This window comes from Lupinus angustifolius, unplaced genomic scaffold (genome assembly GCF_001865875.1).
Source record: "Lupinus angustifolius cultivar Tanjil unplaced genomic scaffold, LupAngTanjil_v1.0 Scaffold_85_31, whole genome shotgun sequence".
Classification (NCBI taxonomy): Eukaryota; Viridiplantae; Streptophyta; class Magnoliopsida; order Fabales; family Fabaceae; genus Lupinus; species Lupinus angustifolius.
In genome coordinates this window covers 2,042-20,084 of record NW_017724238.1, presented here as the reverse complement: position 1 = coordinate 20,084, position 18,043 = coordinate 2,042, and the positions used below count along the sequence as shown (strand labels likewise).

The 18,043-nt window shown below is 38.6% G+C and overlaps 1 protein-coding gene across 1 annotated transcript; it reads left to right on the top strand.

The window, feature by feature from the left end:
- The first annotated feature begins 475 nt into the window (after positions 1–475).
- On the top strand, positions 476–17,789 carry LOC109339625 (pentatricopeptide repeat-containing protein At5g27270). The gene is made up of 9 exons (XM_019577090.1): positions 476–1,096; positions 2,725–4,138; positions 4,242–4,553; positions 4,990–5,094; positions 5,174–5,261; positions 5,359–5,480; positions 16,188–16,252; positions 16,623–17,426; positions 17,567–17,789. Exons 1-8 carry the CDS (start codon positions 554–556, stop codon positions 17,184–17,186), a joined length of 3,213 nt encoding a protein of 1,070 aa, XP_019432635.1. The 5' UTR covers positions 476–553; the 3' UTR covers positions 17,187–17,426; positions 17,567–17,789.
- The last annotated feature ends 254 nt before the right edge of the window (positions 17,790–18,043 follow it).

Here is an 18,043-nt window from a genome sequence, read left to right as displayed (position 1 = left end):
ATACCTTAGTTATAAAATAAAATACTCTAATTGTCAGAAATAACTATTCCAAGGACCAAAAATATGGTAGAAGGGAAATATTGAATAGTCACATTATTTCAACGTACAAATCCCTCTATTCATTTAAACCTATACATAATATTTTTTTCATTAATAAATATTCTGCAAGTAACCAGCATCACCTTTATTCACCAATATTCATCACTTCTCAATTACTCTATCAACTACTTTTTTATTTTATTTTAATTTTTTTAACACCCTCTATTTACTACCAAGGTATGTTAATTTAATGATATAATGTCATACTAAATTCCTAAGATAACCAAAGTTAAGGGTTTGATTGATGAAATTTAATATTCAAAAGAGTTATTTACATAAAAGGTTAGAAAATACTCTTAATAATACACAAAATATTATATATTTATTTGATTTGATATAAGAAAAATATCTTACTTCTTAGTTATTACCCAATAGCTCCTTTCATCATATCCACACTCTACAATGAGCAAGAACTGAACTCCTAATAGAAGGAAGCTCCATCACCTCCACAAAAATGGAGTCTTTCAAATCCCCTTTCCTTTTCTCCACTCCTCTCCTCCCTCCACCACTTAAATCAACCACCACCACAACCACCAAAAAACTCATCATTCCCAAAATCTACTCCTCACTCCACCGTGACCCATGGTCCCCCATCGACGGCGACATAGCAAAACCCAAACCCAGAACAAAGGACCCAAGCAACCCTCTTTCCGACGACAACGCACGCCGCATAATCAACGGCAAAGCTCGCTACTTGAGCGTCCTCAGAAGGAACCAGGGTCCTCAGGCTCAGACACCAAGGTGGATAAAGAGAAGCCCTGAACAAATGATTCAGTACTTGGAGGATGATAGGAATGGACAACTCTATGGGAAGCATGTTGTTGCAGCGATTAAGAAAGTGAGGGCTTTGTCACAAAGGGTTGATGGTGAGTATGAGATGAGAATGGTGATGGGGACTTTTGTTGGGAAACTGAGCTTTAGGGAAATGTGTGTTGTGCTTAAGGAGCAAAAGGGGTGGAGGCAAGTTAGGGACTTCTTTGCTTGGATGAAATTGCAGGTTTGGTCTCTCTTTAGATTAGTTCAAAGGATGAGATTCTATAATGCCCTTAATTCAGTTAGATGTATAGTTAACTACATTCTGGTGTTGTTTGATCCATGTAGCCGACTCACTTAATGATGATTAAGGCTTGGTTGTTATTGTTGAATAGCTAATTGCATTTTGGTCGTTTGCGGCGAGTTGAGTTTTGGAGCGAGAGGAAGGGAAAGGGAAGGCTTGAGAGCCATGAAATACACTTGTGAGATGGTTTTGACGCCTTTCCTTGCCCATGCTTCCCCTCCAAAACCAAAGTCACAAACAAACCCTAAGGTTAGATCACTTGGATAATTAGATGTTGAGTTTTTGACTAACAATGTATAGATAAGTAGTTAATAAGTGGTTAATCCGGTTGAACTGTTGATTAATAATGCATGTTATCCTATTGGACATATCCCTCTGTAGTGTGTTTGGCTTAGCTGTGAAAAATAGATTAATTCACAATTGATTAATATCGTATACTCGATTATAATTGAGTCAGTTATATGTTTTGATATGTTCGCTGAAAAATGCTTTTGAGATAATTGTTTTGTTTGGGTTGTGTAAGACCTGCGGAATTGTGATGGTTAAGAGGGGACTCTTTGATACCCTTACTTCAGTTAGATAAATAGTTAATTGCGTAATTTCCTGTGAGTGGTTAAATTGGTTGGATAATTAATAATCTATGTTACTCTATCCCTGGGTGATAGCTGGTATAGTAGTGTGACACTACTTTAAAATGTTTGAACTACTAGTTTTAGCTATGTAAATAAGGTAGTGTTTGGTGTGTAGACAAAACATGTTCTGTTTTGCCTTCTTTGGTTACACCTCTTTCCATGGAATGTGGAATCAAAATATTCCACTTTTCAGTCTTCTGTCTTGCTGTGCTTTGTCTATAGGGCACACCAAACATGGGACATAATGTATGTTGCTGTGCTTTGTTTATATGATCTGCTCTGTCCTGTTTACATGCATGTGGTCTGCCAAATGCTACCTTAGTGGTTAACTTGGTTTGACAGTTGGTTGATAATGTATGTTGTCATACCCTTAGGCCCCTAGTAGCAGCTGGTTGAGTAGTGCGACCCTACTTCAAAATATTTGCTCTACTAGTATTAGATATGTACACATATCGCATACTGCTAGGCTATATGTTGTAATGTAATTTATTATTTTTGAATTATCATGTCCAAGGGAAATATCAGAAGAATTTGATAAATACTAGACTTCTATTGTATCTGCAATGATTATAATAAAAGCACTTTCCCTCTTTATAGGATGATATATGTAATTTTTTATAACCATGTTATGTGGTATGTTCCAATATCTGTATCCTAACATTTTGCTAAAAATGACATATCCCCTTGTCTTACGCACTGGTTTTGAATCTGTATGTGCCCTTCATAGCTTTTGGGTACATAGTTTTGATCATTTTCATGTTCATTTTATTTAAAATATTTGAGATCCATCTGTATTTTTTGAAAAATATTTCTGAACCTAGTGGGTATGCATGTGGTAGTGGTGATTAATGGCCTGCTTAGTTCATTTTATTCTGTTTATTTTGCTTCAAACTGTAGAGATTGATCCTATGAATTGACAGTCTGGTGCTTCAACAGCTGAGCTATCGCCCCACTGTTATTGTCTACACGATAGTATTGCGCCTATATGGGCAAGTTGGAAAGCTAAAACTGGCTGAAGAGACGTTCTTGGAGATGCTTGATGCAGGTTGTGAACCAGATGAAGTTGCTTGTGGTACCATGCTTTGTTCATATGCCAGATGGGGACGCCACAAGGCTATGTTTTCTTTTTACTCGGCGGTAAAAGAAAGGGGCATCATACTCCCTGTTGCTGTTTTCAACTTTATGTTGTCCTCTTTGCAAAAGAAATCACTCCATAGACAGGTTGCACTATTGTGGATGGATATGATTGGAAAAGGGACGGTACCTAATGATTTTACTTATACAGTAGTCATCAGCTCGCTAATCAAAGAAGGGCTGCATAAAGAAGCTTTAAGGACTTTTGATGAAATGAAGAATAATGGATTTGTTCCCGAGGAGGTAACTTATAGCCAGCTTATAACTTTAAGTGCTAAAAATGGAAACAGGGATGAAGTGCTAAGACTGTATGATGATATGATGCTTCGAAGAATAGTTCCTAGTAATTACACTTGTGCTTCACTTCTGGCTCTGTATTACAAATACGAGGACTTCCCAAGAGCCCTCTCCCTCTTTTCAGAAATGGTAAGGAACAAAATTCCCGCTGATGAAGTCATATATGGTTTGCTTATAAGGATTTATGGAAAGCTTGGTTTATATGAGGATGCTCACATGACATTTGAAGAGATAAAGCGGAAGGGCCTATTGACCGATGAGAAAACATATTTGGCAATGGCACAAGTCCATCTTAGTTCAGGAAATGCAGACAAAGCTTTGGCCATTATCGAGCTCATGAAGTTTAACAATGTATGGTTCTCTCGATTTGCTTATATTGTCCTGCTGCAATGTTATGTGATGAAAGAAGATGTAGAATCTGCTGAAGGATCATTTTTAGCTCTCTGCAAGACAGGACCACCTGATGCTGGTTCTTGTAATGATATGCTCAGTCTCTATATAAGACTTAATTTGATGAACAAGGCCAAGGAATTCATTGTCCGGATACGGGAAAGTAATATACTTTTTGACGAGGTGCTTTATAGGATGGTTATGAAGGTTTATTGCAAGGAGGGAATGCTGCTAGAAGCTGAGCAGTTGACAAATCGGATGGTTAAGAATGAATCTCTTAGAAAATATAAATTTGTCCAGACATTTAATCGGATTCTTTGTCAGTGTAAAGAGGATGTGCAATCTGATGATGAACTACTAGCCATTGAGCCTATCGACAAACTTGACACTACAGCTCTCGGGCTGATGCTCAGTTTATATCTGACAAACGGCAATTTCAGCAAGACAGAAATGTTACTGAAGTTATTGCTGGGTTATACCGGGGGATCGAAAATTGTTAGTCAGCTAATCACCAGTTTGACTAAAGAGGGTATGATGTCTTATTGTCTCTGCTACGAAAATGATTATAACTCATTAAGCAAAATTCTCTTCCTGTAATACCTTCTTTGACTTAAGTTTATTTCCTTTTCCAGGAGAAATCAGTAAAGCAGAATCGCTTAACAATCAACTAATTAGGTTTGGCTATGGAATGGATGAAGCCACTGCAGCTTCTTTAATTAGCCGTTACAGCAAACAACACATGCTGAAACAAGCTGAAGATATCTTTGAAGCATATGTAAAGTCGCCTATATCTAGTAAACTATTGTATAACACTATGATTGATGCATATGCTAAATGTGGTGAACAAAGAAAAGCATATTTGCTTTACAAGCAAGCAACAGAGGAAGGGCATGAATTGGGCGCAGTTGGAATTAGCATTGTCATAAATGCTTTAACAAATGAAGGTATGGTCATGGAATAATAAAGTAAACTTGAATCCAATCTTTATATCAACTTAACACATGCACAGGCAACAACTTGCTCTCTCACATGGTTCTGAAAAACAGATGAAATGCATTAGAACTTAGAACAATTCATGTAGTCTTTCGGGTTTGGGGCAAGACATAAATCCCAGTATGTTAAATCTGCAATTTTTATCTACTACGTGTCAACTGATCATGTTGTTGTTGCTGTGTCAACTGATCATGTCATAGGAATGACTTATTGTGAAATGTCTGTTTTGATAGCATACTGTATTGTTTGAAAATTAAACAGTTGCTCTATCTGTTTCAGAAAAAAATCCGAAATTCTCGGGAGTGTCACATGTTCCTTGTTGCATCTCCTTTTAGCATTCAGTTATTTAGCATTTAATTGACAATTGTAAGCATTATTCTTTTGCAGGAAAGCATCAGGAGGCTGAGAATATTATCCGCAAGAATCTTGAAGGAAACTCAGAGCTTGACACTGTGGCTTACAATACCTTCATCAAAGCCATGCTTGAAGCAGGTTTGTATCAAGTATCCTGCTTGCATATGAAAGACAAAATGAAAAGGAGCTTTGCTAATATGTTTTCTCTGTGCTATAGGGAAATTCCAATATGCATCCAGTATATATGAGCACATGTGTTCCATCAGCGTTGCTCCGTCAATTCAGACACTTAACACCATGATAAGGTTAGATTTTAATACGCTGTTCCTTCATTGAGAATTGTTTTCTTATCCATCCTTTTGGTTGCTATCTTTTAAACTGATTGTCAATCTGCTAATGCAGTGTCTACGGAAAAGATCAAAAGTTGGATAAAGCTGTGGATATGTTCAACAAGGGTGGCTCATTGGGTTTGCCTTTGGATGAAAAAGCATACATGAATTTGATTGGCTATTATGGGAAGGCTGGTACTGGACCATTTTACCTTAACTTCGATTAAATTTTGATTATTATGGATGTAATATCGTATTAAGGATTCCCTTGTACTTGGCTTTTCATATGCATAATTTTTCTTCATTTCATGTCCGATGTGAGTCATATATTAGAGGAAACCTGATAAACACTGGTATCCTAAACAAATGAAAGAAGAATGAAATTGAAAGGAATTGCCCCTAAGCTAGAATCAAATTGATTCTGCTAGGGTTCTAAACAAGATTTTATTGAATATAGAATGAAGAGTATGAAGTAGTAGAGTTACAATGGATCCCATGATCCACAAGATTACTGATTCCACAATCAGTTAGTATTCAACTCAAAAACTAAGTAACTACCCCCAACAACTTTCTATTTATAGAAACGTAACCTCCTAACTACCGAAGGGTATAATAGTAAAGTTAGTTATTCTAATCAAACTCTTCTTTTCCCTCTTTTGTACACATTAACAATTGCTAGCTTGGGTTGAGCCTTATCAATACCCCCTCCTTCAAATTTGAACTTGTCTTCAAGTTGAAAACTAGGAAATTGGTCCTGCAAGTTGGCTGCTGACTCCCATGTGCATTCATGGTCAGGAAGTTTCTGCCACTTGACCAACACTTCTACATTGCCCTGATTATCTTCTCTGCTTCCTACAATCTCTTATGGTAATACTTCTAGCTCTAGCTCTTCATTCAACATAGGAGGAAGAGGTTGAGGTTGTCGATGAAGGTTGAGGGCCTTCTTCAACAAGGAGACATGAAAGACTGGATGACCTCTGGAATGATCTGGCAACTTCAACTCATAGGCCACAAGGCCTACCTTTTTCATAACCTGATAAGGACCATAATACCTAGTAGCCAATTTAGCACAAGGCCTGGCAACCAAGGATTTAAGCTTGTAAGGCGGTAGCTTAAGAAACACCCAATCACCTAATTTAAATTCCACCCACCTCTTGTGTTTGTCAGCAGCTTGTTTCATTCTGTTTTGTGCTTTGGCCAAATTATCCTTTAGCTCCATTAAGATTTCACCCCTCTGGTCATACATCTTGTTTACTTCTACCTTAGATGGTATAACCCCAGCCTTTAGTAACATAGGTGGATCTCTGCCATACAATTCTTTAAAAGGAGTCATGCCACTTGAGCTGTTGTAGTTGGAATTGAACCAGAATTCTGCTCAGTGCAGCCAATCCAACCATTGTTTAGGCTTAGGACTTACAAAACATCTAAGATAGGTTTCCAAACACCTACTAGTGACCTCAGTCTGGCCATCTGATTGAGGATGATAGGAAGTACTTAGCCTTAATTGAGTTCCTGCCATCTTAAACAACTCCTTCTAGAATTGGCTTAGAAATAAAGGATCTCTGTCTGAGACAATAGTGGTTGGGAAACCATGCAACTTGACCACCTCCCTTAAGAAAATAGCAGCCACATCCTTTGCGGAATAAGGATGCCCCAAGGCAAAGAAATGAGCATACTTGGTGAGCCTGTCCACCACCACCAGTATAGTATCCCTTCCTTTTACTCTAGGTAATCCTCCTATGAAATCCATAGAGATATTCATTCACACTTGTTGAGGAATAGGTAGAGGTTGCAGCAATCCAGCAGGGGCCAAAGTAGAATACTTATTCCTCTGGCATGTATCACAACCTTCCGCAAATGCCTTGATATCTAATTTCATACATTCCCAAAATAAGAAACTAGAAATCCTCTTATAAGTCCTAAAGTAACCAGAATGCCCCCTGTACAAGTCTCATGGCACTCAGATATGATAATAGGAATCCTATTAAATTCTGGGATAGGACTAACCTGTCCTTGTAGTACAACACTCCTTTCTTTAGTTCAATGCCGGGATGGGAAGTAGGAGAAACAACCAAGTCTTGCATGATCCTTCTCCATTTAGGATGTGAGTGTAGTTCTTGAACCCAAATCTCCATCTCTTCATTAGTCACCACAGGGATAACAGAGTACATGAGTTTCCTGGATAAGGCATCTGCCACAGGGTTCTCCTTACCTGGTTTGTAATGGATTTCAAAATCCATTCCTACCAACTTCATAGCCCATTTGAATTGTTCATCAGTGAATAGCTTCTGATTAGTCAAGAACTTTAGGCTCTTTTGATCAGTTTTGATAATAAAATGCCTACCCATAAGGTAATGTCTCCATTTCTGAATGGCTTGAACTAAAGCCATCAATTCCCTCTCATACACTGATTTCTATTGAGCCTTGCAAGATAACCCCTTACTCCAAAAAGCTAAGGGTCTGCCTTCCTGCATTAGCACAGCCCCCCCAACCCTTTACTAGAAGCATCAGTCTCCACCACAAATTGCTTAGTGAAATCAGGGATAGCCAACATGGGTAGATCAACCATAGCAGCCTTCAGTGTATCAAAAGCAATAGTAGCCTCTACAGTCCAATTGAAGGCATCCTTTTTGAGTAACTTAGTGAGGGGTTTGGCTATCCTCCCATAGTGCTGCACAAACCTCCTGTAGTACCCTGTAAGCCCTAAAAATCCCCTCAAACTCTTAATGTTGGTAGGTAATGGCCAAGTCTTCATAGCATCCACCTTAGAACTATCAGCTGACACACCCCCTTTTGAAATGACGTGCCCTAGATACTCAAGGCTGGCCTGCCCAAAACTACACTTCTTCAAATTAGCTCTTAGTGAATGATCCTTCAGCAAGGCCAAAACTGTCCCTAAATGATGGCTGTGAGACTCCAAATCAAGACTATATACTAAGCTATTATCAAAAAACACCAAGGTAAACTTCCTCAAAAAAGGTTTTAAGACCTCATTCATAAGGAATTGGAAGGTAGAGGGAGCATTAGTCAATCCAAAGGGCATCACCAGGAATTCATAATGGCCTTCATGAGTTCTAAAAGCAGTCTTGCCCACATCCTCTAGCCTCATCCTTATCTGATGGTATCCTAATTTCAAATCCAGCTTAGAGAACACCTTGGGACCCCCCAATTCATCCAACAACTCTTCAATCAAAGGAATATGGAACTTATTAGGAATAGTAATCTTATTAAGGGCTCTATAATCTATACAAAATCTACACCCTCCATCCTTCTTTCTTACCAAGATGATGGGACTAGAATAGGGGCTTATGCTGGGCCTGATCACCCCTGCTCCCAACATTTCAGCCACCAATCTCTCTATCTCAGTCTTCTGATAATAAGGACATCTGTAAGGAATGAGATTAGGGATCTCAGATCCTTCCTTGAGGTGTATAGCAAGATCATGGCTCTTGGATGGTGGTAATCCTTGAAGGTCCTGGAATACCTCTTCATGCTGCTACAAAATACCTTCTAACTCAGGTGGAACTCTTACTTCCTGTCTTGTCTCTGAAGAAGGGTCACATTGGAGGAGTAACCCCTTCCCTTCCTTTAACAATACCTGCATTAAGGCTTCTAAGGACAATTCTGCTCTAGTTAAGGCAGGGTCCCCCACTAGTGTAATCACTGAGTCATCCTTCCTCATAGTTAACCTCATTTTACCAAAATCAACACTAACTTCACCCAGGCTGGCAAGCCGTTCCAACCCTAGAACAACATACACCCCTCCCAAAGCAAATAGATAAAAGTCCTGAATTACCTCTAATTGTTGCATACTGAACAAATATGTGAAAGATTGTATCTTATTCTGTACAAATCTCATATGAGAGGTTACAAAATATACAAGGAGGGAATAAAATCAAAATCCCTAAAAATTAGCAAATATTCATAGCTAATAAACAAGAAACTAATCACAAAGTGTAATTGATTTAAATCCAAATTAATCCCACATAATTGGGATTTTGTTTGTCCAACCCCCTCAAGCTGGTTAATAGATGTCAATCATTCCCAGCTTGCACACGCATGACTCAAAGCTTGGTTTAGATAAAGCTTTAAGAATGTCAGCTTCTTGAGCCGTTGTGGGAACATAGGACAAAGATATAGTTCCACTATCTAGTTCTGACTTGAGAAAATGTCTATCAATCCTGACATGTTTCATTCTGTCATGTTGAACTGGATTATGTACTATACTTATAGTTGATTTATTGTCACTGTAAAGTCTCATAAGAGAGGTGAAAGATATGTTTAAATCTACTATTAGTCTTTCAATCCAAATGAGCTCACAAATTCCTTTAGCCAATGCACGAAACTCGGATTCTGTGCTACTTCTTGCAACAACTTTTTGTTTCTTGCTTCTCCAAGTGACTAGATTTCCCCAAACTTTAGTGCAATATCCAGTTGTAGACTTGCTGTCATCTATATCTCCTGCCCAATCTGCATCAGAGTATCCCACTATTTCTCTATTGTTATTTTTTTTAAACAACAACCCCTTACCTGGACATCCCTTTAGGTACCTCAAAATCTGGTTTGCTTCATCCATATGCCTTTTTGTGGGAGCATGCATGAACCGACTGATCAAGCTCACACTAAAGGCAATATCTGGGCGAGTTAAGGATAGATAGATAAGTTTTCCAACTAAGTGTTGACAGGTCTCCCTATCCACCGGAGGATCATCATCTGAAATCTTCTACTTCTAATTCCTCTCTAAAGGCACCTTAGCGGGTCTACACCCCAACTTTCCAGTTTCTTTCAATAAATCTAGAACATATTTTCTTTGAGAGATAAAGATCCCTTGTTTACTCCTAGCAAACTCCATTCCCAAGAAATATTTCAAAGTACCAAGATCCTTTATTTGGAATTCTGACTGTAGGTGTGTTTTTAGAGACATAATCTCTGTATTGTTATCACTTGTAATTACCATGTCATCCACATATACAATCAAAATAACTTGTTTCCCGTTAGCATCCCTTTTAACAAATAAGGTGTGATCTGCTTCTCCCTGTTTGTATCCCAACTTCTTCATAACAGAGCTAAATCTTGTAAACCATGCTCTAGAAGACTGTTTTAGACCATAAAGAGATTTATTAAGTTTACAAACCTTTCCTGGTTCTGCATGTGCCTCAAATCCTAGAGGGATCCTCATATAAACTTCTTCATCCAATGTGCCATTCAAGAAAGCATTCTTAATGTCCATTTGGTGTAACTCCCAATCCAAGTTCGCAGCTAAAGACAACAATACTCGTATTGTATTTAGTTTTGCTACTGGAGCAAAGGTCTCTTTATAGTCAAGTCCATAGGTTTGAGTGTACCCTTGAGCAACCAATCGAACCTTAAATCTTTCCACAGTACCATCTGGTTTGTACTTCACTGTGAACACCCATTTGCTTCCAACTATCTTCTTCCCATCGGGCAAGTCTGCCATCTCCCATGTTTGATTTTCCTTCAATGCTGTCATTTCTTCCATCACTGCTTTTTTCCATTCTGCACTTTGTAAAGCTTCAAGAATATTACATGGCACTTGAATTTCATCTATTTTCGAAATAAAGGCCTTGTAACTCTCTTACCCGTTTTCTAACAGCAATAGGAAGATCTAAGTTATTACTTTCTTCTTCAATTTCTTCAACCACATTTGGTTCTATTACCACCGGAGAATCTACCACTGGTTCAGATTCATGGCTTTGATTGAGAATTTTAAACCTGCTGCGTGTGAAAACATACCTCACAGGTGGTTTATATACATGAGATAGTTCCCCTGATTTTTGACTGATTTGTGTTTGAGTGAGAGGAGATTTTGGGACTGTTTTTGTTTGATTTAGAGGTGAGTTTGGGACTGTTTTTGTTTGATTTAGAGGTGAGTTTGGGACTGTTTTTGTTTGATTTAGAGGTGAGTTTGGGACTGTTTTTGTTTGATTTAGAGGTAAGTTTGGGACTGTTTTTGTTTGATTTAGAGGTAAGTTTGGGACTGTTTTTGTTTGATTTAGAGGTAAGTTTGGGACTGTTTTTGTTTGATTTAGAGGTGAGTTTAGGACTGTTTTTGTTTGATTTAGAGGTATGATAGAGATGGGAATATCAAGTTTATGTAAGATTAAGGACTAACAAATTCACTTGGGAGTATTGGATCCCGAGGGTGGTCTCCTAATAATATCTCCCCCTGGAGAGCAGCCTGGGGATAAAGAAATTGGTCTTCCCTTACATCACTAGAAACAAAAAACCTTCTTGAGGAAGGATGATAGCAACGGTACCCCTTTTGTGAAGTAGAATAACCTAGGAAAACACACTTATATGCCTTGGGGTCAAGTTTACTAGGATTAGGAGAGTTGTTGTGAACATAGGCAAGACACCCAAAAACTCGAAGAGGGAGAGAATTAAGAATATGAGTGTTAGGAAAGACAAGGAGTAAAACACTAAGTGGAGTCCTAAACTTGAGGACTTTGGATGGTAAACGATTAATAAGGTAGGCTGAAGTTAAAGTAGTATCTCCCCAAAAAGAATGTGGGACATTGCTTGTGATCATTAGAGACCTAGCAACTTCGAGTAAGTGACGAATTTTGCGCTCTGCCACCCCATTCTGTTGAGGGGTGTAAGTGCAAGAACTTTGATGGAAAATACCACATTCTTGAAGGTAAGTGGTAAAGGCTTGAGAGAAATATTCTTTCCCATTGCGAAGAATATGGATAGAGGATTGAAAAACATTTTTTATTAGTTGATGAAATTTTTTAAAGATCATAGGAACCTCATATTTGCCCTTCATTAAGTATACCCAACAACCACGAGTGTGATCATCAATGAACGTAACAAACCACCTTTTTTATTAGCAGTGGGAACATGAGTTGGACCCCATACATCACTATGCACAAGGTGAAAAGGTGCAGATGGTGTATAAGGGCGAGAGGGATAGGTAGAACGTGATTGTTTTGCCAAAACACAATGACCACAATGAAATAAACGTGGGTTCTTATTTATAAATAAATTTGGGTACAAATATTTTAGATAAGGAAAACTAGGATGTCCTAATCGTTGGTGTAGGAGAAGAACATCAGAATCAGAAACAACTTGTAGACCCATAGGAATAGGGGAACTAGATAAACCACCATTGGATAAATAGTAAAGGCCATTGTTCTCTCTAGCATTGCCAATCGTCCTCCCCGATGGTAAATCCTGAAATTGACAGTGGGAATGAAAGAAAGTTATTGAACAATTTAAGTCCTTTGCCAATTTATGAACAGAAATTAAATTGCAATGTAATTTGGGAACATATAGAACAGACTTAAGTGGTACCCCAAACACCACGATATCACCCCTGCCTAGAGCTTTATACAAGGACCCATCTGCAACAGTAATATTAATGTCCTCATGACAAGGGCGATAGTTAGAGAGACCATCTAAAGAACCACACATATGGTCGGATGCACCAGAATCCACAATCCAAATATCATGAGAACCTTGATAGGATAAAAGAGATGTAGAATAATTGATTGTACCTTTATTAGTCATAAGAGCATTAGAACTAGAAGTAGTGTCCTTATTGGGATGAAGGAGTGTTTTAAGCACCTCCATCTGTTCAGTTGAAAAGGGCATGGTGTTGGCACTGGAAAAAAATTTAGACTCTGTAACATAAGCTGTTTTGGGGCGTCTTTGACTCCGGGGTTTCCAATCAATAGGCTTTCCATGAAGGTCCCAACATGTTTCTTTGGTGTGATATGGTTTGTTGTAGTGCACACACCATAATTGATCCTTTTGGTTCATGGGAGGTTGCTGCCCAAGATTTCCTTTGGGCTTGTCAGGACGGTAGGAAGCGAAGGCAGAACCTTGGACTAGTATCCATGTCAGGGTCTTTGGGTAGAGGCAACATAACACGTTTGCGACTCTCTTCACGACGGACAATGGCAAACACCTCATTGACAATTGGAAGAGGTTTGGTACCCAAAATACGGCCTCTAACTTCATCCAAATATGCATTTAGGCCCTGTAAAAAATAAAAAACACGTTCTTTCTCTTGCATAGCTAGAAACAACTTATCATCAGCGGCACAATGCCATGCAATAGTATGGGACAAGTCAAGTTCCTGCCACAACTCAGAAATAGTGTTAAAGTATTCAGTGACAGACATATTGCCCTGTTTTGTGTTCTTTAAGGCACAACGGACCTTGAATAGTTGAGAAACATTCTCAATGTCTGAGTACATTTGGTGGACAGCAGTCCAGACTTCATGGGCTGTGTTGTAAAACAAGTAGTGGCGTCCAATTTTGGGATCCATGGACTAGACAAGCCAGGCCATAACCATAGAATTATCCGCTACCCATGTGTTGTAAGTGGATGATTGAGGGCTTGGGACTGGTGGAATACTAGTAAGATAACCCATTTTGCCTTTACCAGCCATCACAAGCTTTACAGACTGGTTCCACTCCTTGAAATTGGCCCCATTGAGGCGGTGGACAATTAAGGGAATGGTATGTTGGTCAAAGTTAGACGTTTGCATAATGGCAGTGCCAATATTATTGTTTAGGTTTGTGTTTGGGTCGCTAGTAAGTGGATCTAAGATTCCGATGATGGGGAGGTGGTTGGGGAGGATGTTGGCGTCTCCATTTTTTTTCCAGGTCAGAGGATACTGCCTGCTCTGATACCATGAACAACTATGTGAAAGATTGTATCTTATTCTGTACAAATCTCATATGAGAGGTTACAATATATACAAGGAGGGAACAAAATCAAAAGCCCTAAAAATTAGCTAATATTCATAGCTAATAAACAAGAAACTAATCACAATAAGTGTAATTGATTTAAATCTAAATTAATCCCACATAATTGGGATTTTGTTTGTCCAACACATACAAAGTTTGAGTTGTGAACATCTCCCTTTGCAAGCAATATGGTGTCCATCACCCACCTCCACTATGTAGGCCTTGGTGTCCTCCACTGGTAGCTGCAACTGTTTGGCTTGTGAGATGAAATTGTGTGAGGTACCACAATCAATCATTATGACCACTGGTTGTCCTACCAGAGTTCCCTCTATCTTCCACGACTTGGTGGATGTTAAACCCTTCATGGAATACAAAGAGAGTTGCAATGAGTTGAAGGTTTCAACCTCAGCTCCTACTTCCTCTTCCCCTTCAACTTCCTCTGCCATGAGGAGCATGCTCAATTGCTTATCTTTACACCTATGCTCTCTAGAGAAAGGTTCATCACACCTGAAACATAATCCCCTTTCCCTTTTCTCCTTCACTTCAGCACTAGTCAACCTTTTATACTCCCCTGCAGCCTTAGAGCTACTAGCCTCTTGTGTGGTTCTGGAAGGTGCAACCACACTTCCTATGGATGATCCTTCTCTCCTATTGCTGTTAGTAGATGAAGGCTCCAAGGTAACCACCCTGTTATAAGAGTTACTCCTGATTGACCTAGAGGATCTTGCATACCCTACCTGAATCTTCCTACTCACCACCAGATTCTTTTGCTCAATGAGAATGGTCTTCTGAATCACTTTTGTTAGAGTCTTTAATTCATACAATCTCACCTCCACTGTCAATTCTTCCTTAAGCCCATTCAAGAATATCTCTCTAACAAAATCCTGGTTGATTCCCCGCAATGCACCAGCATACTTCTCAAACTCCTCAACATATGCTTCTATGACCCCTTCCTGTTTCAAAGACAGTAATAATTCGAAGGGATTTTGTGCCATGGAAGGTTGAAACCTCCTTACTACTGTCAGTTTGAAGCTCTCCCACCTAGGTGATGGGTTGCATCCCTCCCACCTAGGTGATGGGTTGCATCCCTCCCACCTAGGTGATGGGTTGCATCCCTCCCACCATTGGTACCAGCTGAGAGCTCTACCTTCTAGAGCAACCAAGGTGGCTCTCATCTTCTCAGCCTCAGAAATGGCTCACATAGACAAAAATATCTTTCCAACTTTTGCACCCAGCCATATGCATCCTCCCCTGCAAATATAGGAACCTCTAACTTTCTCCACCTATCAGGATTCTGGTCCCTCTTATGGCTATCCACCTCCTCTTCATTTTCATTGTCTTCTCCTAAAGAATTCTCCTCCTGATTTACACCCAATTTGGTGGCTATGGCAGCCAACAATTCTTCAGTCTTCTGGGTGCGGGCTTCATTCAACTCCAATCTCATGCATATTTCCTCCCTTTCTCTGCGCATTTCGTCCCTTTCTTGTAGCCAACTATCATTTTCCCTAGCCATACCTCGTGTTGAGACCATGCGATAATACCCACTTCCGCAGCTATGGTGGATCTCCCAACAGGCACCGGAATGGTGCTCTGATACCAGTGATAAACATTGGTATCCTAAACAAATGAAAGAAGAATGAAATTGAAAGGAATTGCCCCTAAACCAGAATCAAATTCATTCTGGTAGGGTTCCAAACAAGATTTTATTGAATATAGAATGAAGAGTATGAAGTAGTAGAGTTACAATGGATCCCACGATCCACAATCAGTTAGTATTCAACTCAAAAACTAAGTAACTACCCCCAACAACTTTCTATTTATAGAAGCGTAACCTCCTAACTACCTAAGGGTACAATAGTAAAGTTAGTTATTCTAACCAAACTCTTCTTTTCTCTCTTTTGTACACATTAACAATTGCTGGCTTGGGTTGAGCCTTATCAAAACCTATTTCTTCTTAGGTGTCCTTGATTCACAATGGTTAATAATGAAATCTGTAAAATAATGGGAGTGGGCTGTGTGGAGAAGAATTAAACAAATGGAGAGGGCAACCCGGACGAAATTAGTTCTTTGATATTCTAAAACCAGTTTGATTATAGGTGATTAGTTGATTTCAATTCTCATGATTAATTTTTTTTTCAGTGTTGCAATCAAAATCCTAACTATTGTTTCTATTTTGTACTCCTAGGTATGATGCGTGAAGCTTCCCAATTGTTCATTAAAATGCAGGAAGAAGATATAAAACCTGGAATGGTATTTTCCGACTATATTAAAACTCATTATATTATCCGCAACTTGTATAGTCGTAGGTATTCTCAGAGAATTACTTCATTAAAAGCATAAGCTGGACTATAGGCCTATAACCTCTTAGCATACATAAATATTTATACATATATAGTTATATCTCACTTTTGCTCAAGAAATTGTATTTTTTTTTAAGTTTCTAAGATAGGACCCATGTATAAGTATTTGTGTTGTTGCAGTAATGCAGTGAATGATTATTTGTTCTTTAAAATTATAATTTCAGCACCAAAAAAGCAAGGCATATTTTATCTTCCATATAGGTTGTAAACTGAAATAGTCTGTTTAGTGCTAATCGTTTGCCTTTGCTCGGAAAATGCAGGTCAGCTACAATATTATGATCAATGTATATGCTAATGCTGGAGTTCATCATGAAGCAGAGAAACTTTTCGTAGCCATGCAGAGACAAGGTTGCTCGCCTGACTCTTTCACTTATCTTTCCCTTGTCCAAGCATATACAGTGAGCCAGAATTACCCTAAAGCCGAGGAAACAATACATGCAATGCGGAGCAAAGGCATTCCACCATCTTGTGCCCATTTTAATATTTTACTGTCTGCATTAGCAAAAACAGGGCTGATCAGTGAGGCCAGGAGGATATATGAGCAACTATCAACTTTTGGTTTAGTTCCTGATCTCGTATGTTACCGCACAATGGTGAAAGGTTACCTGGAACATGGATACGTGGAAGCGGGTATCGACTTTTTTGAAAGTATAAGCAAGTCAATAAAAGGAGACAGGTTTATCTTGAGCGCAGCTGTGCTTTTTTACAGATCTGCTGGAAATGAAGGGAAAGCTAAAGAAATAATGATTTCAATGAACCACATGAAAGTTCCATTCCTGAAGAAACTTGTAGTTGGATCAAGAATGAAAGTCAAAACTCCTTGAGATACAAACTACTTTAGAAATGTATTTGTGTGCTTGAAAAGCAATTGTGGAGGAAGGCTGGTTATGACTTATAGAAGGCATATAAAAATCTAATCAATCTGATAATGGTGATGGTGGTACTGGTCCGAGTCTGCTGCGGTGTATCTCGGTCAATTAAATCTGGATATGCGGAAAGGACACCAAGCTACTTGATTAAATGAAGTTGAACCAATGATATGCATGTGAAACTACTAAGGATGTGTTTACAAATTGGTTTTCGGAGGATAATGGAGGGAAAGGAAATGCTTGAGAGCCATGAAATACACTTATGAGATGGCTTTGAAGCATTCATTTTCCCTTCTTTTCCTTTCAAAACTCAACTCACAAACAGACCCTAAAAGGGTAGATTGTGAGGGTTGTGTAGATTCTTGACTTTTTGATCCCAGCTTTTTTCCTTACATTCTGGCTGAGCTAGACTGTAACAGGCAAAATATTTCCCTCATACTGGGTTTACTGCAAATAATGTAAAGAGATTTTAACATTTTCTCCCATAGTACACAGTTAAATCTTTTTCTATATTGTATCATTGTATTGACTGGTGTAGCCGTAATGACTTGAAAGTTATTCAATTTGTTCATTAAAAATATAATGGCTATTTTAGATTCCCAGCTATTTATATGGGATTTTGTCAACTTTGTGGGGTTTGCCAGTTTGGTTAATGTATGAAGATTAATTATTACTCAATGCAAAATTTGTTGTAGCACAAGAATGTTCTTAGCAGACAAAGGTTGATTTATTTTTATTCCAATTAAATTATGAAAGATTTATATATCATCCACTATTCATTTGTATTATTTATTATAATTGTTTTTCTATAT